At 41.1% G+C, this 27,232-nt stretch overlaps 1 protein-coding gene across 2 annotated transcripts in view; it reads right to left on the bottom strand.

Moving 5' to 3' along the window:
• Nucleotides 1-11,022: 11,022 nt before the first annotated feature.
• Nucleotides 11,023-27,232, bottom strand: part of PDCD6IP (programmed cell death 6 interacting protein) — a 28,370-nt gene continuing 12,160 nt past the window's right edge. Inside the window, exons 7-18 of one of the 2 annotated variants that reach the window (XM_079947763.1) lie at nt 26,208-26,339; nt 23,863-24,085; nt 23,073-23,196; nt 22,268-22,445; nt 21,086-21,197; nt 19,912-20,081; nt 17,577-17,825; nt 17,209-17,343; nt 15,794-15,888; nt 14,543-14,669; nt 12,967-13,145; nt 11,023-12,025 (exon numbers count right to left, since the gene is read on the bottom strand). In XM_079947763.1, coding sequence (XP_079803889.1) covers nt 11,839-12,025; nt 12,967-13,145; nt 14,543-14,669; nt 15,794-15,888; nt 17,209-17,343; nt 17,577-17,825; nt 19,912-20,081; nt 21,086-21,197; nt 22,268-22,445; nt 23,073-23,196; nt 23,863-24,085; nt 26,208-26,339 — 1,911 coding nt within the window. In that variant the 3' untranslated portion in view covers nt 11,023-11,838. The remainder of the gene's footprint in view (nt 12,026-12,966; nt 13,146-14,542; nt 14,670-15,793; nt 15,889-17,208; nt 17,344-17,576; nt 17,826-19,911; nt 20,082-21,085; nt 21,198-22,267; nt 22,446-23,072; nt 23,197-23,862; nt 24,086-26,207; nt 26,340-27,232) is intronic. The other variant, XM_079947764.1, reaches the window with a different exon arrangement.

Here is a 27,232-nt window from a genome sequence, read left to right as displayed (position 1 = left end):
CGGCTCCAACAGCATAGGCTTGGCTTTGCCTCCCTCAGGTGGGATACCTAGAGGTCTCCGCCTACCTCAGTCAATTGTCCAATCCCACCTGAGGGAACTGTTGCCAAGGAGACCAGGCCAGGTAGGGGAGGGATTACCTGCCCACACAACAGAGGGAGGATACCATGCAATGCTCTTTCTCTTGTTTAGTGCTTCTCTAGAGGACAATGATCACTTATCTCTCTTTGCAAGGGTATTTTGTGGGGTAGACAGAGGAGGCGGTAACTTAATGCCATGACTTCTAAAATTACATACCACCAATGAGATTAACATCCTTCCCCTCCCCAAGGCACATTTACTGAAGATAATACAGAACTTTAAAATCCTGTTGTTCAAACTCCCTGTGCTTTTTAAAGTGCAGGAGACAATCTGTAGTTGCTTATTTTGTATCTAAGCAACTGTCAGACTCCATATCTACTAATAAGAAAGGGTGTAATTATATGCTGCAGCTTTAATTAGCAGCAGATGCCTATGTTTATGAAATAAAATGTAAGATTTTTCTGAAGTGCAGAATCCTGATTATATGCAAATTGAAAATACATTTTTGTTGCTTTGGAAGGCTCTTTTTAGCTATAGCTTATTTTATATATTCTCCATATTATCCATTTTACAGATGAAAAAGAGGGACCTCTTGTGGGCTGGTAACACTTTTCTTCATCTTCTCTCACACACTTTTATGGGTTCAGACAGCTTCTTCTTCATTTTATTAAATATTTTCCAGGATGGGATACATACCTGTATACTTAAAATATTTTTAATATATTAAAAATACTTTTAATATAATTTGAGTTGGTAATCAGATCATTAAGACATATTAAACATGTTATCGAAAAACTATTTTTTCCTTATACAAAACTTTAAAACATCAGACATATTCTAAACCTTTAGGCATTAGTCTGAAGTCTTGGATTGTGTTCAACTAAGTTCTACTCAGAGTAGAGTCATTGAAATTAATAGTCCTCAGTTGGTTGTGTCCATTATTTTAAGCGGGTCTAGTCTGAATGTTGACAACAAGGAGAGATGGTTTCCTTTTCTAAAGCCTTGTTTATTACTTCCAAAATAGCTTGAATGCTTCCTGTTCATGTTGAAATCTGTACCTAACTTATTGCATCCATAACATCCATGCATATTATTTTTTAGCAAAAAGAAAAGACAATAATCAAGAACACTATACCAACATGATAACTTAAACTTAAACAAATCTCGGTACCTATCACCTTATAGGTACTATTTGATATGATTCAAACCTATATTAGTATTGCTTGTATTTTGTAGCCTTTAGCATGAGTTGAATCTCTTAATGTGTTTTATATTGTTGACTTCCTTCTGCTTCTACTTGACCGCTATGAGCTTCACATCTCACAATACCCTCCAACATTCCTCAGACGAAAAGATGGACATTCTGTTCTACATTAGTGTGTGCCCCCTCCCCAAATACATGCACTGCCAATGGAATATGGGGAAAGAGCGGGGCTGGCAGAACTGACCCAATGGCTGTTACCAAGAGGAGTGTGCAACAATAATGTACCAGCAAATGTCTTGGTAGCTATAAGGCTGTGCTCCCATGCACACTAATTTCAAAGTCCCATTTGACCTGTGTGGGGCTTACAAGTAAACACATTTAGAACTGAATTTCACCCCTGCCACAGCTTGTTTGAGGGAACTGGGGTGTGAGTGGGCTCAAAACATACACAAGAAAGGTTTCATACTATTTCCTGAGATACTGAGATACAGAGGCTGCATTTGCAACTTGAAGCATGTTTGTGGCAGCAGAAATAGGGTTGCCAACTCTTCTCTACTTTTTTTACTGACCCTGCTCCTGCGCTTTTTAGCAGCAGCTTTGCATGAAGAAATGAAGGTGAAGCTTTTCCTTGAATGGAAATGAAGAGTGGGGAGAAGCTTCACGTCTTCAGTTGCTTAAGTTTAAAGGCGGCAGTGAACAACAATTGGATTGCAGACATCTTGTTTGTTTTTGGTTCCTGGACATACCAGGATTGTCTCAGTCTCTGCAGTGCTGACTTCATGACAAACCAATAAAATGTCACGTAAGCGCAAGGAAGGTGTCTCAAAGGAGTGGACACAGCAGATTCTGCCCTCCAGTGCCTGGGGAAGGGAGAAAAAGTGCCTGGCTCCCTTACCTTTTTGTGCTGGCCCATTTAGTTATTGCATCAGAAGACAACAAAAAGACCTAAATGAGAAAAAAGCAGAGGAGAAGATCAGGAGAAGGGGCTTCACAGATTTCATTAAGGGCTCCCAGTCTTGAATAACCACAACCATCAGCCCACATTAAGGATATAAGAACCATCAGTACATTCATATTAAATTAAACATATAGGTTGTTATAAGCCCTCATATTTCCCAAGAGGTATCCACACAAAACAGATATCTATAAAACTTAATGTCGCCAGAGCAGGGTGGTCCTCAGACCATTGTGTGATAGGCAGTGGGTGTTTATCCTTCCAGTACTGAAGTCTCTTAGCGACCACAAGAGCTTTCAAAATCCATGTTTACTGTCCTGTCATTAACGCCCATGCTAGGGAAATATGGTTTAAAATATGGTTTTAAATGTGCATCTGCAAATGTCAAGGATTTCGCACGCACACAAAAACTTGATATGGACAACAACTACAGGCCAAAAATAGCGCATCATTGGACAAACATGCAGGTTCCCCATATCTGTGTTGGCTGATTAATTTCCACTTCAGAGGAACTTCGGCAAACAAGCAAGCTAAAATTAGACGTTTCTGATACACAGAAAGACAGGGATCTGTCTTATATGGAGCTGTATCATTGAGCTACAACCCTTTCCCCAATTCTGCCTATTGCACCTTCTCATTATCCAATATTATATTGGGGATTTGAAACGTAAGGAGGGCTGCCCCGCTTTTTCCTGGTAGGACTCCAGTGCTTTCAACATCAGGGGACCAACTTAGGTAGAGTGTTGGACTCAAACCAGAGAGAGCAACGTTCATACCTCCACTAAAGTGATGAGGTTTGCTGGGTGATCTCTCTCTCTCAGCCTAGCCTGCTTCCCAGGGATGTTGTGAGGTTCAAATGGGAAAGGGGGAAGCATTCTGAGCTCTTTGGAAGAAAGCATTATTATCATTTGGAATCCTGCGGATCATTCTTCAAGAGCACCTGTGCTTTTGTAACACTTCTCATTAATTTCAGTGAAACTGACCCCCCCAACACACACCCTATTTTATGCAGCTGGGGGAGGTAAGTGACAAATGCCTTGTATCATGCAAGTGTATTGTATAGATTCACAGGTAACACCCAGGTTTTCCCCGTGAATTCCAAACCATCTCCTTTTATAGCTTCTCTATACAGTGGTACCTTGGTTCCCAAACTCAATCCGTTCCAGAAGTCTGTTCCAAAACCAAAGCGTTCTAAAACCAAGGTGTGCTTTCCCATAGAAAGTAATGCAAAATGGATTAATCTGTTCCAGACTTTTAAAAACAACCCCTAAGACAGCATTTTAATATGAATTTTACTATCTAACGAGACCATTGATCCATAAAATGAAAGCAATAATCAATGTACTATACTGTAATATAAATAACGCAGTATTGTAGATGATAAAAAATAATTTTTTTTTTCTTACGTGCACTGATGATAGTCATTGTTTGGATGGGGGGCTTTTATCCATTTCTGCAGTCACACAATCAACCAGTTGCTGGACTGGGTTCCACACAGTCACAAAAACAAGTCACAAAAATGAAGTCACAAGCCAAAGTCACAAGTCAGTCCCATAAAACAAAGAACAAGTCACAGTAAAAAAAAAAAATAATGAAAAAGCCACACACAAAAAATGCAAAAAAAAAATAAAATAGCAAAAACAAAAGCTCCAAATATCACCTCTCTGTTGTGTGGGTGCTTGGGATTCAACAGCCAACAGACTCAACAGGAAGCCTCTGATTAGCACTGGGGGACTCAATTTACAAACAGGACACACTAAACAGGAAGCGGAATATGTTCAGCTTCCAAGGCAAAGTTCACAAACCGGAACACCTACTTCTGGCTTTGCAGCATTCTATTTCCAAGTTGTTCATATACTAAGGTGTTCTAAAACCAAGGTACCACTGTACTTTGGTTTTCTTACGCCTGCATCCTTTCATTTTGACCCTCGCCAGTGTCGTTCATAATTTTCCACCCATACCAATGATGCATTTGGGATAGAGGGAATTCAAGAGCAGCACAACACAACAGAAAAAGATTTTGGAGAAGCAGCTGGTTTATTTCCCTCTGCTGACATCTAGCGTTTGTCTGGCACAGAGAAGAAGCAATCCTATTCCCTTTGGCGATGAGAAGAAAAGCGAATGGTGGAGGCAGGATAAGCTCCCCAAAGTTGACCTTTCGTTTTTGTTTTTTTAAAAAAGATCTATATTAGCAAATCAAATGTCCAAGCTGAAATCGCTTAACAAGTGTGGGATGTGAGAGTGAACACAAGTGCGCAAATGAGCAGTCCATATAAACACAGGATCCGACAGTCCATGTAAATGAAATACCAGAGGCGTGGCCTGTTATTGCAGCAGAGTCTGATTAGAAGGTCGGCGGTTCGAATCCCCGCGATGGGGTGAGCTCCCGTTGCTCGGTCCCTGCTCCTGCCAACCTAGCAGATCGAAAGCACGTCAAAGTGCAAGTAGATAAATAGGTACCGCTCCGGCGGGAAGGTAAACGGTGTTTCCGTGCGCTGCTCTGTTTCGCCAGAAGCAGCTTACTCATGACCCGGAAGCTGTACGCCGGCTCCCTTGGCCAATAAAGCGAGATGAGCGCCGCAACCCCAGAGTCGGCCACAACTGAACCTAATGGTCAGGGGACCCTTTACCTTGTGCCACTTTAAGGCGCAGATTTGCAGAGCCATCCTAGGGATTTTTACTTCTAAGGAGAGGCTAGCCATGTTCAGTGGGGCATACTGCCTGCCCCCCCCCCTTTTAAAGCTTAAAATGGTTTACTAACAAACTCTCTTCAAAGGTCACATTCATATGCTGTTCTACACAGCAGCAAGAAAAGACAGGCATTTTAACTTAGTTTTTTAAAGGTAAGAGTTTCTAAATTATTTGTACAGAAACACAAAGATGGCTTGAGAAAACCATGCGGTCTAAGCTCTGACATCCCTTCTGCTGGAAGACAATAAGGAAAGGCTTTGGGAACCCTTCCCAAACTCCCCCAAGTGAGGGGTTGTTGACCTAGTTATGTCTGCCAGTACTGCTTACTCTATGGTCTTAACCCCTTCATGCATTAACTAGAGCTAAACATGCCTGCTGCCCATTGTGTATAGCAGAGGTTGGAAAACTGTGGCCCTCATGTTTTCTCCCCCCCCCAAAAAAAATAAAAAAATCCTGGGAAGTATAGATTGTCAAGGAGGTCCCCATTCCCATCAAAGAGGTACACAGGGAACTCTGAGAATTGTGGATCAGGGAGAGGGGGGCCCAACTAACAACTCTCAACACTCTTGGAAAAAATCTAGCTCCCAGAGTTATTGGGGGTAGTGATGCCTGTTTAAAGTACTACCATAGTGTTTTAAAAGCTTGGTGCGAATGTGACCTGCATTTACCTAGTGAGAATACCTCTTAGCATTATCTGTTGTTTAGTTGTGTCCGACTCTTCGTGACCCCATAGATTAGAGCACGCCAGGCACTCCGGTCTTCTACTGCCTCCTGCAGGTTGGTCAAACTCATGTTCGTAGCTTCGAGAACACTGTCCAACCATCTCATCCTCTGTCATCTCCTTCTCCTTGTGCCCTCAATTTTTCTCAACATCAGGGTATTTTCTAGGGAGTCTTCTCTTCTCACGATGTGGCCAAAGTATTGGAGTCTCAGCTTCAGGATCTGTCCTTCCAGTGAGCACTCAGGGCTGATTTCCTTCAGAATGGATAGGTTTGGACTTCTTGCAGTCCATGGGACTCTCAAGAGTCTCCTCCAGCATCATAATTCAAAAGCATCAATTCTTTGGCAATCAGCCTTCTTTATGGTCCGGCTCTCACTTGCATACATCACTACTGGGAAAACCATAGCTTAAACTATATGGACCTTTGTCGGTAAGGTGATGTCTGTGCTTTTTAAAATGCTGTCTAGGTTTGCCATTGCTTTTCTCCCAAGAAGCAGGCATCTTTTAATTTTGTGACTGCTGTCACCACCTGCAGTGATCATGAAGCCCAAGAAAGTAAAAACTTCTTACTAATTTGGGACCTTTGTCCCTGTATCAGACTTCTACATGGCGATTCCCCTCGATATGTTTTTGGGGACACACAGCTCCTGTGGAGTTGTGACATTCGGGTCATTGAACTGCATGGAGCCAGCGCTGCTGAAGCATCCACCACTGTTGTGAAAAATCCCCACATCGCACAGATCTATGGGCCAAACTGTATGAGAACAGTCCCTTCCCCAGCACCTAATGACAGCAGTAAGTAAAAACTCAATGTATTGCAAATACACAGCTTATATTGTGTTTTCCTGCCCACCAACTACTTTCCCTTAGGCGGTTAAGAACAAACCTCTTCATCGGTTGCTGAATTTTCTGATTTCCCCTTTCTTCCATTCGAGAGAGAAGGGAAATGCACATGCTTCATGCTTCATGCCACTCCAGTTGCAGTCCATCACAGGAGGCAAATTAGTAACTTTCCCACCCATACACACCCCTTTCCTTTTCTAAATTAGCGTGGAAAGTGTAAATGTTTGAAATTGTAATAGGAATACAGTGGTACCTCGGGTTACATACACTTCAGGTTACATACGCTTCAGGTTACAGACTCCGCTAACCCAGAAATAGTGCTTCAGGTTAAGAACTTTGCTTCAGGATGAGAACAGAAATCATGCTCCGGTGGCGCAGCAGCAGGAGGCCCCATTAGCTAAAGTGGTGCTTCAGGTTAAGAACAGTTTCAGGTTAAGAACGGACCTCCAGAACGAATTAAATACTTAACCTGAGGTACCACTGTACACTAATTTCCTGTTAGCGATTTGCACAAGGTAGGTGAAGGCAAGAAGGGAGTATTGAACAGACGATACAATTTTTTTTAAAGAAACCTGTCAAGATTTCCCCAACCTTAGCTCTTTAACATGGGTTTTTTTTCTCCTTTAAAAAAACCCACCTTTTTCGTACATCTTTTTACACCCTTTCTCTTGTGTGAAATCATCCACTCTTACGTTCCAATTGCTGTCTTCTTTCTCTCTCACAAACATCCTCCTCCTTCTCCTCCTTTGCTTTTGACCCTTTTGTGGATGGTTCACTTACTGCTTAGTAAAAGCTGCCTCTCTCATTTCGCACATTCCTTGTCACTGCTGACACTTTCAACACATTTGCAGCAGAATGTTCTGCAAAAGCCTATTGGGGGGAAAACAAAATACAAAAAAAAAACCAACACCAAACCCACCATTCATTCTGCCACTTCCTCTGCTCAGATGTGGCAGGACGGCACCAGCTGAACAAATCAGGACCATCTCTATAGTTCCTGGTGGCTCACTGCATGTTGTTGATGAATCTGTTTGCCCTTGCCCCTATTGATCAAACGCCCATAACAAATGCAAGGCTTAACATTTGCATTTGCATGGAACTCTCTCAAGAAGCAGAGCCCTCAAACACTGATCCTCGCTCTGAATCTGCGCTATAGATGGTCATGTTTCAAGATAATGTCACACTCATTTCTTGCAGTTTCCCCAAAGCTTATTTTGTGGGTTGCAGAACATGGCTCTGAGCCATTTAGCTATTTTCTTGCCAAATATATTCTGACCTACATGTCACTTGTGTAGTAGAATCAACTAAATATGAATAGAAAGATAAAAAGTTGAACAATTTGAAATTTGAGCCCTGAAATATGCAAGCAGTAAAAATAGGACTATGCAAGTATTGGGAGTAATTGACTAACTGGAGATAAATATCAGTGTTCTTCTTGCTAATACAGTGGTACCTCGGGTTACATACACTTCAGGTTACAGACTCCGCCAGAAATAGTACCTCGGGTTAAGAACTTTGCTTCAGGAGGAGAACAGAAATCGTGCTCCGGCAGCGTGGCGGCAGCAGGAGGCCCCATTAGCTGAAGTGGTGCTTCAGGTTAAGAACAGTTTCAGGTTAAGAACGGACCTCCGGAACAAATTAAGTACTTAACCAGAGGAACCACTGTATAGAATACTTGATTGCCAGCTACTTATTTTTTTTGTGTGAGTGCTGCTAGCACTTGAGGTCCTGGCATCATGTTTTCCTAGGGTATTATAGCAATAAGATATCACAAGAAAATATAACGGCTGGCATATGGTTGGACTAGAATGTACCCTCAGCCGCCGAGGCATTGGTCATGCCACCATGTCAGCTATCCCTCTCTTAGATAGATCTTAAATCCTACCAAGTGTAAGTGGGTGAACTAAATGGTTTTCCTCTTCCTTTGATCTGTAGTTTTTTCTCCTCTCTATACATGCACCAGAACTGCACATATCCGGTGCGAGTCAACATCAAGCTGCTAGTGATATGGCAAAAGCATCTTTGAGCTACAGTGGTGCCTCGCAAGACAAAAAGAATCCGTTCCGCAATTCTCTTCGTCTAGCGGTTTTTTCGTCTTGCGAAGCAAGCCCATTGACGGCTTAGCGGATTAGCGCCATTAGCGGCTTTTAGCGGCTTATCGGATAAGCAGATAAGCGGCTTTTAGCGGCTTATCGGATAAGCAGATAAGCGGCTTAGCGGCTTAGAAAAAGGGGGGAAGGGGGGGAAGTCGGAAAAACTCGCAAGACATTTTCATCTTGCGAAGCAAGCCCATAGGAAATTCGTTTTGCGAAGCACCTCCAAAACAGAAAACCCTTTCGTCCAGCGGGTTTTTCGTCTTGCGAGGCATTCGTCTTGCGGGGCACCACTGTATTTGCTATGAAAGAAGTTTGCAAAGAAAATATTCAGTACGGGTTTTTCACCTTGTGACAGCACTCACGTGGAATTTCTCTTGTATTATAAAATGGTAGCACTCCCAAGGAAAACTGTACCACCCAAAACCACTCCACCTGTAGATTAGCATACCAATTTTAAGTTATTCAGACTCCTCCAGCCATCCGCATCAGTCAAAATAAATAAAAATTCATAGCACTGGTGCAATGCCAAATTCCCATCTACAAGGCTGAATGCCATAACAATGCCCACGAACTCATCTTTTTGGCCTCTGGGCCAAAACGCAATATAGTGGTACCTTGGAAGTCGACTTCCAAAATGTTCGGGAACCAAGGAAACTCCTGCAGCCAATCGGAAGCCACAGAAGCTGCGTCAGACGTTCGGGTTCCAAAGAACGTTTGAAAACCGGAACAATCACTTCCGGTTTTCGATCATTCAGGAGCCAAATTGTCCGGCTCCCAAGGCGTTTAAAAACCAAGGTACAACTGTACTTGCTAGGAACTGTCCAACTATACTTCGTACAACCAAGACCTACCTTGTTCCTAAAGGACAAAGCCATTAGTTGTCTGCAGTCCTCTTCTTCCATAAGTAGTTTGGGAAACCTTCCAGGAATCTATCGGTCATTTAAAGCAAACAAGGTACCATTTACATTCTCTTTATTATGTTAACATTATCCTTTAATTTTATTTCCCTAAAGTGGACTTTTGCAAAGTTTTTCACTCTCTTTAGCACTGTTCAGAATACTGCAGCTGGATTGCTGTCTGGAACTGGTCATAGGAAACATACTGCACAAATTTTAAATGCAGCTACACTGCCTCTTGATTTGTTTTGAGCATCTAAGTAACAGTGCTTAACCTTTGAAGGTCTAAACAACTTGGTGGTTTTTTCCCAAACGAACCTGCCAAGGAATCAGGATGGGCTTCCAGAGCCCTTTAGGTCTCCCTTTCTTTCTGCACCCCCTCCTCACCTTGGTAAAAGGAAGGGAGGTTCAGAGATAGGCACACCTACCAAGAACACCCCATCTTTGCGACCCCCTCCCAAGGACTGATTTTTATTGTGTAATCCCCATTTTATTTTTTTATATGAAAACTGCCCTAGGAACTGTGATAGAGCAAGTTTATTTAATAGTTGATACCTTGCTCTGTATTTAACAGTTTAACAATTATGCGTCAATAACATGGAAATTTTCTCTACTTGATGGTGAGAGACTGCCCTCTAGTGGATAATTTTATTTTCAAAAGCCTACTACCCATGTTATGGCAACATAAAGCTTTAGCATTCTGAAAAGTAGTTTGCCTTTTCATATAGGGTATGGACAATATTCAATCTCTACACCTGTTATTTGCCTAGTTTCTAAATATTTGAATGTACGCCACAAATCCAAGAATCGCTGTGATGTCAGGTGGGCTTTTGTTTTTAACCTGGGAAGGGTCTTTCAGCTTCTACTACTAAATATGTTTTCACTGCAATTAAACAACAAGGTGTAGTCAAGGTTTGCTAAATCATACACAGGAAGAACCACTGGTATTAGTGGTCTTAAGTAACTTTAGTCTACAGATTTCAGTGGGTCTGCTCTGAGAATGACTGGTTTGGATATAAGCTATATTTTTAGCTGTGAAATACTGTCACATAACCTGCATTAATTCACCCATGTATGATAGAAAATTCAAGTCTTAACTTGTTTAAGATTTTGTGTGCTTTTCAAGTTTGGCAAGTTTCTGTCTTGTCCAACAATATTTGCCACTGGCCATGCATACATTTCTAGCATCAAAGGCACCATTAGAGGTACAGGATATTAACTCTAGGATTGACTTTCATGGGACAGAATCCATCCAAATTTTAAAATGAAACTACAGCAAACATCTGTGCTTAAACTACTCCAAGTCACCTAGATTCAACCACATGCTTAAAAACAAAAATCTTGATTTTTAACTATTATTTCAGATATGTGATACCTATGTTTAACATGTGAACCTAGATTATTCTTGTGTGGGATTATCCTTCTATGTCTGCATGGACTGGGAAAATGTGGTATTGTGAAGAGACTGAAGGCAGTGCTACTAGATTCATAGCAGTTCAAGCAGGTCGACACAACTTAGATAAACCAGGAGCAAGATATCAAAATAAACGTCAAGTGTTTTACTTCTCAGCCAGTCATGAATAGCAATTTAGCAACATTTTTTTGCAAATCATCACTGATGAACATCTTACAACTTGAAAGCGTCTTCTGAAAGATTCAATAAAAATATGCAGATTTATTTATTTTTCTTGCTCATTCTGGGGTAACATAATATTGATCTATGGAATCATTTGTATATTACAGGAACTTAAATACAACCTATCTCCATCCTTGAGTGTTTAGCAGAAACCTCGGCTTCAAAAACCAACGCCAAAGAGTGCACCCAAACTTCAGAAACATAACACCAGTTATAGGGTAGTAAGAAATATCTACTGTTAAACATTTCTAAACCATCTCTATGCAATATTATGTTGTACTTAAGATTTACAATGTCTTGATTGTGAGCTAAACTGATACCCAAAATACAAACCAGCAAAATATAGAAGGAAACCGCATTTAGTCTTGTGGACTAAATCTCACCCAGTGCAATTCCTTTTGCTTTTCATCTCAATCACCCCAAATACTATTTATAGGAAATTACTTTTTTTTTAATAAAGAATTTTGGTTTAAGTGTAGTTCACACCGTTTGCTGTGATCTAATTCTGTTCACATACTACAGATGCAGCCTGCTGATCCTTTAAGAGGTTTAATACAGTCAGAATCCAATCGGGAGCACAGAATGTTTGAGAATCTAACCAGAGAAAAGTTACGGAGCGTTTTCAATACAGCGAGGTACACTAACTGGAACTAAAGGTTTAGTATGCTTATTGCAAGTTTCTCTTAGTTATAACAAGCAGTGCTTCTTTGCAGATATGTTATTGCTGTGGATAAGGATATCCAGGCTGTTGTGGAGGGTGTTGTGGGTAAGGATATCCAGGCTGCTGTGGTCCTGGATACGGTGCTTGTCCAGGATTTTGGTACATAGCCGCAGGATTGTATGGCAGATTGAACTGGCCATACATGTAAGGATTGTAGCCCATTGGCATAGGCATCTGGCAGTATCTGTGAAAACAAAAAGTGGCAGGATGTACAGTTACAATACCGCAGAGCACATAAACCTCTCCAGTTGGCCTTCTGAAGGATCTCCCCCTCCACAGCCCATCAAACCTTCTGCTAAAGAAACAACTTTCCAGAATTTTGGAATCCTTAATAGGGTCTTAATAATCTAGGGGAGATCCAATTGTGACATCCTCCTGCCACAATAACTTCCACTGGCAAGAGCTTTAACTTGGTGCTACCATTGCTTATGAAATATGGACCGCTTGTAAACGCCATCTGCAACTCCTTGAAAGATTCCATCAACAGTGTCTCCAAAAAATTGTTACACATCACTTGGGAAGACAGGCAAACTAATGCCAGTGTACAGGAAGAAGCAAAGATCACCAGTGTCAAAGCAATGATTCTTCAACATCAACTTCGTTGGACTGGTCATCTTGTTCGGATGCCTGATTAACGTCTTCCAAAGCAACTGCTCTATTCCAAACTTAAAAATGCTGGTGGTCAATAAAAGAGGTTTAAAGACTCTCTCAAGGCAAATCTAAAAAAATGGAGTATAAAAACTGACAACTGGGAAACACTGGCCTGCGAGTGCTCCAGTTGGAGAACAGCCTTTACCAAAGATGTCATGGGCTTTGAAGACACTCGAACTCAGGACAAAAGGGAGAAACGTGCTAAGAGGAAAGCACGCTTGGCAAACCTTCACCATAACCAGCTCCCACCCGGAAACCTATGTCCCCACTGTGGAAGGACATGTGGATCCAGAACTGGCCTCCACAGTCACTTACAGACTCACTGTTAAGACATTTTTGGAAGACAATCTTTACTTGGCTATGACTGATGGTCAAAGAAGAAGAAGAAGAAGACTATTGCTGAATAATTAAGAGCAATCTAATCTCTCAAGTGGTGCTTAAGCTCCTTCTTTTTTCTTTTCTTTGCAAACTTACCCAGGGTATCCTGGATATGTCGGATAAGGCGGCCCCTGAGCCTGTGAAGGTGCTGTGCTAGCCGTAGAGCCAGCCGGAGAAGGTGCTGTGCCAATGGCTGCTTGTACAGGAGTAGAGAGTGCATTTGCCGAAGAAATCACTGGCGGGGGAGGGCGTGCTGGGGGCTGTGGTTTACTGGCCTAAATAAGAAAAGTGGAGTTAGGTGTGTGCTGCATAGACATAAACTACAATGCTATCATCTGTGTGTGGCACTAAACAGAATAGGCTCTGAAAATCAATAGGAAACATGAGCCAAGAAACAAGGCTTCAAGTCTAAGCTCTGAACAACCCAGGGCCATGCTACCTATTCCCTATATTTTAATCCCAAGGGCCATATAACCTTCTGGGGGCCACCTGCCAGTGCGGATACAAATATTACCTTTACCAGTTAATATAAATGTTACCTTTGTGCTAGTTCCAATAGTCCCTTATACACCCACCCATTCTCTCCATCCTCTAACAGAGGTTAAGGACACATTCCACACCCGGCCAATTTGGTTGCCAATAAATATTGCCGCAGACATTTCTGAGATCACGGTCTTTCCAATGAGTGGCTCCTGTCCAGGTTTGTTAATTGTCTTACTTTAAATGTTGTGAGGATCCTATGCCCTTTTAAAATGTGTTTTTTGGGGGGTGGGCTGTTACTGGGTTGTTGTTTTTATTTTGATTGTGTATTTTGTGGTTTTATATTTTGATTTTATTCTGTGAACCGCCCTGAGACCTCTGTGTAAAGGGTGATATAGAAATTCAATTACAGTGGTACCTCGGGTTACATGCACTTCAGGTTACATATGCTTCAGGTTACAGACTCCGCTAACCCAGAAATAGTGCTTCAGGTTAAGAACTTTGCTTCAGGATGAGAACAGAAATCGTGCTCCGGCAGCGCGACAGCAGCAGGAGGCCCAATTAGCTAAAGTGGTGCTTCAGGTTAAGAACAGTTTCAGGTTAAGCACGGACCTCCGGAACGAATTAAGTACTTAACCCGAGGTACCACTGTATTAATAATAGTAGTAGTGATTCCAGTCAGGCATAAATACTGGGGACATGAAGCTGGGTCACTGCCAGGTGTGGCCTGGGACAAAGGGGAGCAGTCTAGTTAAGAGGTCCAAGGGCCAGACAAAGAGGGTACTATGTAACCACAGAACCTGGGACAACACAAAAGCAGGCCTTCTCCACAGTGGCACCTACATTCCGAAATGCTCCACCACTGAAATGCTTTACGAAAAACTTATTTGCTGACTTGGGTTTTCCCTGACTAGTAACATTAATCCAACCGCCTTATAGTATTGCGGATAACTAGGGCACTATTTTTATTGAAACTGTGTTCATGTATTTATTTATTTTTTTAATCGTTTCTATCTTAATAAACCACTTCAAGATCTGTAATGGTAAGTGGTATTGTATATATTTAAATAAGCAAATAGAAATGATGCCCACCTGCAACGGCAGCCACCACGGAACAGGTGGTTTCTCATTCAAGAAACAGCTATGAAGGAAAATAACACTATACATTTGTTTAAATGGTTCCTTTACTTACCACGCTGGTTCTGGGAGCTGGAGTTGGAGTCGAAGATGCTGGAGGTTTGTTTCCCCCAGTTTGGTATGCAGGCACAGAAGGAAAAGAAGGCGCACTGGGTTCTCTAGCAATACTTTGCTGCAAATCTCTTAAAAGGAAAATGTTTTTCATAAGATTTGAAACATAATAGATTGCTGCAATATTTCCCCACCTAACATAGAATTAATATTCGATACACACCTACACAGGGTCTTTGCAGAGAAAGCTACCAAGCTATTATAAAACTGGTCAAATTACCTCTGCAATTAGGTTGAGCTTAATCTCACCAAAGCTTAGCAGAATTAAATACGGCCTTTTCAGATCAAATGGCATTTGAAAGAAGCAAAAATGTTGTTTCTATTGCAAAGAAAACCATGCTCCAAACTTCAGACACTATAGCTTGTCAAAAGTGCCCAATTTGGTCATGCAAGGGATGTGTTCGTCCGTGACCCTGAAGAACAGCTGAAATAGGCTGTAAAGGGACCACAGCAGCTCTAGAATGTAAGAAAAACTCTGTATGTACTTCTCTGGATCCACACACGTGAAATTTGCTGCCTAAAGTATGTAGACAAAAAAGTTCAAAAACTGCAGAATGCCAAGAGACATGTTTGTAAGAAATAGAGCAGGGATCCCCAAACTGTGGTCTGTGAGCTTCATTCTGGTGAGCCACAGCATATCTGGATTTGCGGCTAAAGATGAGAACTGAAGCACCCATCGCAATAAATGTCTGTATTAATTTCATTTTAACAACTCCTGTTCTTTCTTACATTGTATTACGTTTTGAATTCTATGAAATACAATAAAACACAGGGCTTTAAAAACAGAAGTAGCAATCCTATTAAAAACCACATAGCATTAAACACATGACATAAACTACAAAAGGCAGAAAAAAACATTAAGTGATCTGCCAAGACCATGGGCAATTTTTAAGTTGGGGCACCACCAGAATAGAGGAATATAGCTGGCTCTATGCATAATATATACATATTTAGCCCTTACTAATTGGCCAACGTCTTGACACACATAAATAAGTTACTGCAGTATGACTTAAGCATTTCCTGTAATTTTCTCAGAGATTACTACCAAGCATTTACAATAAATGGATATTTATCATTTGAAGAGTCACCTCTGATCTCAAGTCCCCCTGACTGGAAGGAACTCTTCCCTCAAAGGTAGTTAAGAAAACCATTAAGATGAAATATAATCTAATATTTGAAGGTGGAGCAAGCTTACTTCAGAAGTTCATCTCTCTCCGTTTTGCGTGCAAACACAATGTCAGTGCATTTGTTTTGGAACTTCAGAAGGATTTCAGTCAATTCATTGTAAAACTAGGAAGGAAGAAAACAGTAACTACTCACCAGCAAGAAGCATTTTAAAAACAAAGCGCTGGATATTGACATAAGTCTTATTTCCAAGAAGTGAGAAAACTGATGACAAGGAAACATTTTAGTCCACTGCTATTTCCAGCATCGCCACTAGGAAAAGCAAATGTGGAACTGCATACCAAGGAATTATATGCAAACAGTCTGCAGGTGCTTAAGAGACAGTGTGAAGACCATATATGTCAACTGACAATTCTCATGACCCTGATTTGACATTTCTTCACTTCGTACTACATTGCATTCTGGTCCAAAGAGCCCTAAATAAGATGCATGTGTTTCAGATGGAACAAAGGCTCTGGTTTTAAGAGCTTAAAAAATTTGCTGTCCACTCAACATCAACGACTGGACACATAATGTACCTTGTATACAAAGGGAATGTATACTGTATCTACTGCGCTAAGCCTCAGTATCACTGCAACAAATTATATACTGTTCCTGTTAGCCCAACCTCTTTCCTCTGTTGCCTCCCTTGTGCCATTTGCAATTTTAGAATGTTTTGATTACAATACACCCCCACTAGTACCTGGGAGACCAGGATTCAAATCTCCACTCAGCCATGAAGCTCACTGGGTGACCTTGGGCCTAACCTACCCTACAGGGTTGTTGTTGTGGAGATTAAATGAAAACTATGCAAGCCATCTCCAGCTCCTTGGCGAGATAGGTGGGATAAAAAGTGCAATAAATGAATAAACAAACGTTATTCAGTTTAAAACAAAAAACAATACACCCCCAACATAAACACGCTGCCAGGGCCTTCCATTCTCTTTTTTAGTTTTTCTTTCTTCCTTCTCGTTCCCTATCTTCCCATTTCTCTGCTAAAAAGAGGTGCTACAGGGGTTAACTTCAAAGGAGACTCAAGGCTGCAATGAGAGGAGCATATTAAGAATCCTTCTTTATTGGTTCTGTATAACTCAAAGGGATGCCATTTCCCAAACTTCCAATTTTTTGTTTGTATTTCGTTTAGAATTTCTCCCTTTCAGTTTTATTGCTTATTGTCATTATAGGTAATAAATACTTGCTCTGAAATTTGTGGCATTTCATCCCATCCCATCAAAGTAGCATTAAGTACATGAAATGTCACCCCATTTTCAACTTTTATAATTCAAGACCTGCGTTCTCTCTAGAATATAGTATATACATTTATTCAAGTGGGCTTCTGCAATGCTTTACGCTGCACCTGTTGAAACTCACTAATCAATCAGACCAGGGAAAAGAAGAAAATAAAACCTGTGGTATTGCTTTTTGTGGTGATGGACCTTACAATACCTTTGTGCCTTCTCTCAGGTTGGCTACAAGTTCCACAAAATTGTCATTAGCAACAGCTAAATTCTTTAGAACTTCTTCTCTTAAATTGGATTCATTATTTGATTGCTTCATCTTAGAAAATTCCTGATGTGAATTCTACCATGAGAAAAAAGAAAGCATTTTAAGAGGGTTTCACAAAGTACATACTATTTCACAGGCATTTATCTCAACTAAGATAAATACATTTATCTACTAGAAGAAAATATTTGCGGCTGCAAGTTTGAATTAATATAAGCATAGTGAAATCAATGACTACCAGCACCCTGCCCCCCAGGTACCAACTGTGCCAAGCTGGCCCTTAAAATGTATCACAAAGAAAGTAAGACTACCTGAATGTTGTTGAGCAGCTCCTCCTGTTTTTTCAGGGTCTCCTGTACTTTGTGGGTGAGACTACCATAAATGCGATCCAGCTCAGTGACAGAAATGGCTTCTTCATTTAAAGTACCATCCTGTGCTAGGGCTGTTAGGAATTTTGTTGTCATGTCAAAGTTTATTGCCTTCAGATCATTCTCTAATTGCTCTCTCTGCTTTTTCACTTCTTCCAGATTAGCTAGCAAGGATTTTAGGACATTCACCACCTAGAAAGCAAAGTGCAATTAACTGTTGGTACTTTGAGGCACTTCTTAAGTCTTATTTTCCACTATAATAATAATAATTTATTATTTATACCCCGCCCATCTGGCTGAGTTTCCCCAGCCACTCTGGGCGGCTCCCAATCAGTGTTAAAAACAGTACAGCATTACATATTAAAAACTTCCCTGAACAGGGCTGCCTTAAGATGTCTTCTGAATGTCAGGTAGTTCTTTATCTCTTTGACATCTGATGGAAGGGCGTTCCACAGGGCGGGCGCCACTACCGAGAAGGCCCTCTGTCTGGTTCCCTGTAGCCTCACTTCTCGCAATGAGGGAACCGCCAGAAGGCCCTCGGCGCTGGATCTCAGTGTCCGAAAGAGAAGAGTTAGAACTAGCAGTTGTTTTTGAAATACCGTATTTTTCGCCCCATAGGACGCACTTTTTCCCCTCCAAAAATGAAGGGGAAATGTGTGTGCGTCCTTATGGGGCGATTGCAGGCTTTTGCTGAAGCCTGGAGAGCGAGAGGCATCGGTGCACACCGACCCCTCTCACTCTCCAGGCTTCGGCAAGCTATCCGCAAGCCTTGCAAGCCCGGTGGGAGTTCCCACAGGCTCACAAGGCTTGCGGGCAGCAGCCTGAAGCCCCGGCGAGTGTCCGCAAGCCTTGCACGCCCGGCGGGAGGTCCCGCCGGGCGCGCGAGACTTGTGGCGGCAGTCTGCAGCCCGAAGCACGGGGAGCCCTCCGGAGGGTGCCCCGTGCTTCGGGCAGGTGTACGTAAGGCTTGGGGCGGCGGCTGCGGCTGGGGGGGAAATAATTTTTTTTTATTCATTTCCCCCCCAAAAAACAAAACAAAAACCCGAGGTGCGTCCTATAGGCCGGTGCACCCTATAGGACGAAAAATACGGTACTTATTTTCTCCCACTACTGCATCATCAAGGCTGTACGTTTAAAAAATTAGCTTAGCAAGGCTGGGCCTTACAGAGGCCAACTCAGTGACACGTTTGTTGCATCACAGAACACAGACTTAACCAATCTGGGGCAAACTGAAATGGCATATGGAAGATCTGGCCGTGAAGTTTTCAGATTTTTGCTTTTAATTACAAAGTGGATCATGATGATGAGCTGCTCACAAGAACCTATAAATTTATATCAGATGGATTGGGTGGGGACGGCAAACAGGATAGGCCATTCTCCATTCCATGCCATGACACTCAGGTAATCTGGGAAGGCCTTGCAGAACTTTTTAATGTAAAAAGCACAACACAAAAAAACCCAGTCTCCTGTGTCCCATTAATTTTGCCTTTCATATGAAGTTCTTCCTAATAGATGATTAAGTTTTTGTTCCTAAGTCTTAAAGGTAACAGTCCCTGCTTGCAGGCTTACAAAGTAAAAAACAAAAACACGGAGCACATGGAAGAAATGGTGGGGAGGGAAGAGGAAAACAAGCAAATGCAAGCACCAGTTGGTCTCTCATCAAAGCTGATAAGGTGGGCTCTATTGTCACATCTCTCCCACTGCTTTAACCAGGTAGAATTATTCTATAAGTAATTCTTAGAAGGTTGTGTTGCATTATCTTTAGCAGTGTTTTTCCAATGGTTCACCTCATTTTAATGTCTAAAGATGCAACACAGTATGACTGAGGCCAAACAAACACATCTTTTCCATGTAACCAATGCTCATTCAGGATCAGAAACAATGCTCAGATGCTAAGTACTTGAGCAACTGGCCCTGACTAGCCTGTTGATAAACTTCTGATCATTACAGCAGCATTGTGAGATGAACCCATGAAAGCAACACATGAACAGTGCTCCTGTAATATCTAAGGAAGATTTTTACAACCCTTCACCCTAAGTTTTGAGTCAGGCTTCCTCAACCTCGGCCCTCCAGATGTTTTTAGCCTACAACTCCCATGATCCCTAGCTAGCAGGACCAGTGGTCAGGGATGCTGGGAATTGTAGTCTCAAAACATCTGGAGGGCCGAGGTTGAAGAAGCCTGTTTTAAGTAGTCTCTCAAACAACTGGTAAGGCAGAACATTATCAATCAAGAACTGAATCGTTAAGAAACTTTATATGCAATTTCTAAATCTCTTACCTCGCTTCCCTGCATAGTTTTTGCTGGATTTGCTGACGGAATTGCTGCATTCAGTTCTGCTTCTGGTTTACATAATAGTGAAATTGTATCACGATGCGATTGGTAACGTTCCTTAACCTGTTTGTCAGCTTGCACAGCTTTATCCAAGATATTGCTGTAATTGGCTCCCTCTACAAAAAAATAAAAAATAAAAAATAAAAAGGTTCATTCGATGCTCAAGCATGCCTCTTTTATCAATACACAAAATATTGTACAATTACTAGTTTAAAAACTTAGTCTGTTACAAATAATTTAGTAAATTGGTGTTTGTGTGAATTCAAACAATTCCATTGATTGAAACCCACTTATAAAGATAACTTTTAGTCCACCCTTCATCACATGATCGCAGGGCTAGCTCCAAAACAGTAAAACACTAAAGTAAAAATAATTCAGCGCACAACTTATAAAAACAGGTATGATTCTCAAACTCACCCCCACCCCCATGAACCACTCGATTCTGCAGATTGTCTGGATCTACCCGTAATGATTTTTCTCTTGTAACAACTGCAATGTATTATGCTAGATGCTGTATGATTTTTAACTATTTTTATTGCTATTTTTATCATACTTTATCATATTACGATCTGAATTCCACAGATTTCAAGTTGCAATACAGGAAAATACAAGAAATAAAAGCAGCAAAAAATAAAATAAAACCAGTCTCAATAATTAAAGCACACATGCTGCAGACAATGTGAGACAATGAGTAAAACTTTAAAATAGTTGAAGGGGTCCGTAATGAATCAAGTTAAGGTTCTTCAGCATAATGAATTCTGAAGTATAGAATTAAGTTGCTCTCCTATCTCCATTCTGCACCTTTCCCCAAAGAGTAAGCAAATATGATGCATTTCATCCTATTATTTGAAAATCTTACTATTCTGAATTATATTGAATTATATATGTAGTACAACCACTTTTTGCCACTGGTGTGCTAAACCTAGGTAACCAGACCAGAGAAGAACTTAGAAGAGGCCACCTGCTGTTCAGAGTCCAATAAATGGTGCTCTTACTCTGCTTCCTCTGATGTCTTTCCTTATCAATCCAATCCCTTTTGGGATAAATCTCAACACAGAATTCAGCTTCATGCCAATATATTTCAGCAACTCAGTACCAGGTTATGAAGAACAAATATTACCTGCTCTTAAAGGCTTATAAAGGTCATTTGATGGTGTTCTTTGCCAACGTTCCTTGAACTTGTTCTTTAGCTCATTATCTGTTGTTTCTTCTTCATCCAATATCCTTAGGGACTAAAATCGTTTTAAAATATTTTAATTAAATAACTTCAAACCATAAAAAGGCTGAATCCATGCAAAGAGTGCTGAATATAGGCTTCACCTGTATCATAATTAAATTTCCCAATTATTTGACTGGCATCCAATTTCAACTTAGTCTGGATTTAACCAAGTGGGCAAAATTCAACAGTGCTTGTGCAAGAGGTTTTGAAAGCTGCAGCATTCGTTGAGCAAACAATAGTGCACAGGCATAACCGTTACCAAGAATTATGATAGCAGCAGTTGTGTTAGTCGCTGTGCACTCTCTTTCACAAGCGGACAACATCCACTGGATCTGGCTGTCATTCTGTGCTAAAATGAGGTTCCTAGTTAGCAGAACAGTTGTTGTGCAAGCAGACTGCCAGAACTGGGTATCATCCAATGTCTTTAGAATGAAACAAATCCAGTTTTGCTTTGAAAACCTATCCCCTATAAACACCCGATGCATATATTTACACACACACATAATATACATATAAAGGTAAAGGGACCCCTGACAGGGGACCCTCAGACGACTCTGAGGTTGCAGTGCTCATCTCACTTTATTGGCCGAGGGAGCTGGCGTTTGTCCGCAGACAGCTTCCGGGTCATGTGGCCAGCATGACTAAACCGCTTCTGGCGAACCAGAGCAGTGCACGGAAACTCCATTTACCTTCCCGCCAGAGCAGTACCTATTTATCTACTTGCACTTTGACGTGCTTTTGAATGCTAGGTTGGCAGGAGCAGGGACCGAGCAACGGGAGCTCACCCCGTCATGGGGATTCAAACCGCCAACCTTCTGATCTGCAAGGCCTAGGCTCTGTGGTTTAGACCACAGCACCACCCACGTCCCTTTATTGGGAAAGGAAATATGCATATACATAGGCTGAAATCTTGGAATCCAATCAAATGGAATATATTTTTAAAACATATGGTGATCTAGTTTCTTGTAAATAAACAAAGAAAGTGTGAGAATTTATCAGCTCAGGTTTTGCCACTACCACAATATGGTAAAATGTAAGTTGATGTGCTAACAGTGTAGACTATTGATATTATTGTAGGCTTACCTCATCCAGAATCTCTCTATTTCTCTGTAACAGTTCCGGAAGATCTTTCATCAACTGATCAATAGTTTGGACGCCTCCCTGTTCAATCACAGACTTAGACTTCTGCAAAATGGACTGAGGAACACTATCCCCAGAAACATCTTCTATGGCAGCGGGGAGATTGAGGGAAGCCAGCACTCTGGGAAGGACAATTTGACCCTTCAATTGACATCAACCAGCTTTTAAAGACACTTGACTGACAGTTTGTTGGAAGTTAACATTCCCGTTTAACAACGTATAAGAATATACTGTCTTCTCTTGTACCATTCTGTTTGCTGTAGCAAAAAGTAAAATTACAGGCAGCCCCCAACTGACACAGAGGTTACGTTCCAAAGCACCGCTCTTGTAGGTGAAATTGCATATAATATAATGGAAACCCACTGAAAAAGCCTGCAAATGCCCACCTCACCCTTTTGGGATGTTTCAGTGAAGTCTTTATGACATTTCCGGGTCACTTCCAGGTTGAACACGCATAAATGGGCGGGGGGGGGGGCTGCCTGTACCAAGTATCGTTGAAGTAAAAGTCAAATTGTCCAGTGTGCTTTCTGCCACACACAAAATACTTGATGGTGTCACTGCTAATGAAGACTTCTTTTTTTATGAGTGTCTTCTAATGCCAAACACAATTTTGGCAACATATAAATTTAAATGACATGAAAACGTACCTTTAATAATGCTGAACTTCTGTTTTATTCAACAGTATCTCTTTGGCATGCCAAACAAACGGAATGTTTTACCAAGTCAGACATCAGAATCATCAACTCACCCATTTGCCAGATTGGTGGCCTCCCTCATCTGGGCTATTGATCTGTTAACCAAGTCTGCCTTTCTTTGGTTGTAGAGAGTGAGCGCTTGCTGCACTGCCAGGGGAACCATCTTCTCAAACAAATCTATAAAATGAGCAGTATTACTATGATGACCAAAAAACCCCAATGCTTATACCTCTACCTCCCCAGGGTACTTATCTGGAAAGATCAAACCACCAGCACACGCTCTCCATTGCCTTCTGGAAAGGGAAGTCTTTCAACCAAAATTTTAACACAGGCAAAGTATCAATGCTTAACATGAGAACACCTCAAAACAGTTTTCTTCTAAAAGGCTTTAGCAAATGAACTTTTAATGAAAGGGCTTGTGCCATAATGTTTTAATTTAAATTATCTGTACGGATTTAATAGATTTAATATATGTATATAGTTTTACTTCTAACAATGCTTAATTGTTTTAATTATTGTTTTTTTCTATGTTTTTAGCAGTTTGCATTTTTATGTGTAAGTTACCTTGAGTCCCATCAGGGAAAAAGGTGGGGTGCAGGTGAATAAATAAGCAACTGCTCAGTGATAGGCAAACTAAACTCTTTCAGAAGCAGTTTGTCCATCTTCAAAATGGAAAGATTACCAATACATCTCACAATAGCACTGAGAGTTTAGCAATAAAATACACCCCCTTGAACATTTAGTGAAAAGGTGGTAAGTCCAAAACCTAAGTCCAAAAATTAGAAAGGTACTGTTGTCTGTAATGTATGTTAAATGGTAGACTGCAATAAAAAGCCTGCTTACCAGTAAATTTCTGACTCAAGGGGACAACAACTGGAGTGGCTTTCACAAGACTGGCTTTTCCAATAGGCTCTAGATCTTTAAGATCAGGTATCCTGTCATGATAGATGAAGTCATTGTCCTTCTTAGCAGCTGTAAGTGCACGGCTGATTTTATCAGACAAGTCTTTTACATTTATATATTCATCATAGCGAGATGCCACTGTTTTTACTAGATCGGCAGCATGCTAAATTAAAAATAAAGTTACAAGTTAACACTTGGTTTCTACATACAACTGCAATATTTAATATAGACACAATCATGACTATAAAGGTAACATACACATCCGAAAGAGTTTGCAAGGTGTTTGCCCGGAATTTACAGAACCAAATCTTTAGTTTCTACTCCAATGCTTTCTAACATAATGTTCAGATATCCTCTTTTACAGTGCAATACTGTACATGCCTACTCAGTAAGCCCTGTTATATTTCATGGGACTTACTCTCATGTAAGTGAATATGGGATTGAAACTTTCAATGCCAGTAGAGTTAAATATCTAAACTGATTCCCAAAAGATACACTTCTGTTTCAAGCTAGGTCAAAGTCCCTAACGAACACCCAGCAATAAAAAATAAACCCAATAAAAATGAATAAACCATAGTATGTCCAGAACACGTTACTCTTATAGTGCTCAGGTGCCTTTTTAGTGGCAATACATTTGCTGCAAAAAAACCAGCAGAATCCACCTTTTCCTAGAACAGGAGGAAGAGGAAATATGAAAGGACAAAAAGCTTGGAATTATAAACAGAAACGTGTCTGTATATACACACACATGCTTATTCACATTAAGCATATAACACCAATCCTGGCCTGAAAGCACTGGCTGCCAATTAGTTTCCGGGCCCAATTCAAAGTGCTGGTGTTGACCTATAAAGCCTTACAAAGCTCAGAACCTCAATACCACTCCCCATACAAACTGACCCAGACTCTGCTCTTGTCATCCATGTCCCCCTTGTCATCCATGTCCCCCTTCCCTAAGAGGTTCGGTGGGTGACAATGTAGTGGCTCCCATTTGAAGAATGCTCCCCCCAGAGAGGCTCACCTGGTGCCATTATTGCATGGCTTTAGGCACCAGGAAAAAACCATTCCTTTTTTACAAAGGCCTTTGGCCATTAAATAATCTATGGCATGTTAAAGGTGTGGTGCAGGGGAGATAGTTATGATGATGATTTTACTATTATGCTTTGTGCTATGTTTTTATTACGCTCCATAAAATGAGTTCTTAACGTTGTACACCACCCTGGGACCTTATTGTTATTATCCTTGTTTCAATGTCATTGTGGAAGCCGCTAGGAGTAATGAAAGCCACTTCCATCTTAAAATGTTTATTTTTGCTGTGGATCTCACCTCCTTGGAAGGGAGAAGGTTTTGCTTTGTCTGTCAACCTTCAAGTCTTTGGCTCTTATCTGAGACAGTTCTTACTATGTTAAAGAAGCAGCATATTTAATTCTTGCCATCAGACTGCAGTTCAATAGAATGTGCTAATGGGAGGGGAAAGGATTCCCGTGGTGTGTGTGGGTTGTCGTGGGCAGAGCAGCATTGCTTACCTAGCTTCCCAACACCACAAGTTGCTGCTGGATACTGAGATTGGGAGGTTGGAGGCAGCTGGCCTTTGGTAACTGGCAATAGCATATTAACATTGGAAAGCCAGGCAAGCAATGCTGCTCTGCCTACCACTACTGATTCGACCCCTGGAAAGCATGGCAAGGGGAAATGATTTCCAGGACAATTGCTCAAGTGGTACATTTAATATGTGTAGCTGCAGCTCAATGAATCTCACAACTTTTTTTTACAATCCCTTGGATTGCTTCTGCGGAACACAGTTTGAGAAACTCTGCTTCATCCTATAGAATTATCATCCATTTAATTTTTTACTGTCAAAATGGAATACAGTGGTACCTCGGGTTAAGTACTTAATTCGTTCCAGAGGTCCGTTCTTAACCTGAAACTGTTCTTAACCTGAAGCACCACTTTGGCTAATGGCGCCTCCTGCTGCCGCCGCGCCGCTAGAGCACGATTTCTGTTCTCATCCTGAAACAAAGTTCTTAACCCGAGGTACTATTTCTGGGTTAGTGGAGTCTGTAACCTGAAGCGTATGTAAACTGAAGTGTATGTAACCCGAGGTACCACTGTACATTAGTTAACACTGTTGCAGGCTTGGACTTCAGCCTCCTAGTTGAGGTTGAAATCAGATGCAAGATGATTTTAAAAAGTCTTCAGGAAACCCCCCCCCCACACACACATATACTTAAATCTTTCTAGAGCTAGAACCAATTACAGCATTCTAAAAAGGAAATGACATTACTCACTTGCAATCTTGCGATTTCTTCGCCGAATTTCTTCTGTTGCTTTGCTAGGATAGACTGGTGGTATTCAGCATTGGCCTGCATTATGCAGTGTTTTGCTGCCAGAACAGGAAACACCTCCTGGAAATAAAAATACTGACCAGGGGAAAGTCCAACCACATAAACCATCACAGACAACATGGGATGCAGGAGGAAAGAGGAAGAAGAACAGGACATTAGAGTCACCCAATTAATGGTTTAGAAAGGTTAAGACATGAGAAGCCATGGACACCCACCCATGTAACATTACATGGATGAAGTTTGGTGGAAGTATGAGCACAGCTCTGTATAAAAATAAATATAAATTGGTCACATTTTAAATTTGCTTAGGAGTTCAGTTCAGCTAACTGAACCCAAGCTTAGTAATCTTATTTAACAAAGATTAACAACTCAAATAAGAATGAGGAAGTACAGCTGGGATGCCAACCAGCTATTCCACATAGTTCCAACTATATGTACGGAAGCTAGTATAAGATCACACAAAGGAGCAATGTAGAGCCATTTTTTGCCAGTTACAAGGTTCAGAGTTATGTGGGTCAGTCCACATATGCATCTATGTACAGCTTTATTTCTCTGCATGGCAACTGTTTTTTTATTATTTGGAGCTTTTCAGCTTAGAGAAAAGGCAAAATGAGATGTGAAAGAGGTGTATAAAATTATACAAGGTGTGGCAAGAGTGAATAGAGAAATAGTTTTATCCCTCACTCATAACACTAGAACTTGAAGTAATGTTGAAATAATGTTGGAAAATACGGGACAGACAAAAGAAAGAATTTCTTCACATACTGCATGGAGAACTCCAGAATTTGCTACCACAAGAGGTTATGACGGCCACCAACTTGGGTGGCTTCAAAAAAAGGATTAGACAAATTCATGGAGAATAAAACTATTGATGGCTACTAGCCACAATGTCTATGTTCTAACTCCATGGTCTGAGGTCTCTGAATGCAGTTACTGTCCTAGGAATCACACGAGGAGAGTGCAGCTTT

This window comes from Podarcis cretensis, assembly GCF_951804945.1.
Source record: "Podarcis cretensis genome assembly, chromosome: 12".
Lineage (NCBI taxonomy): Eukaryota > Metazoa > Chordata > Lepidosauria > Squamata > Lacertidae > Podarcis > Podarcis cretensis.
This window is presented reverse-complemented; position numbering and strand designations above follow the sequence as displayed.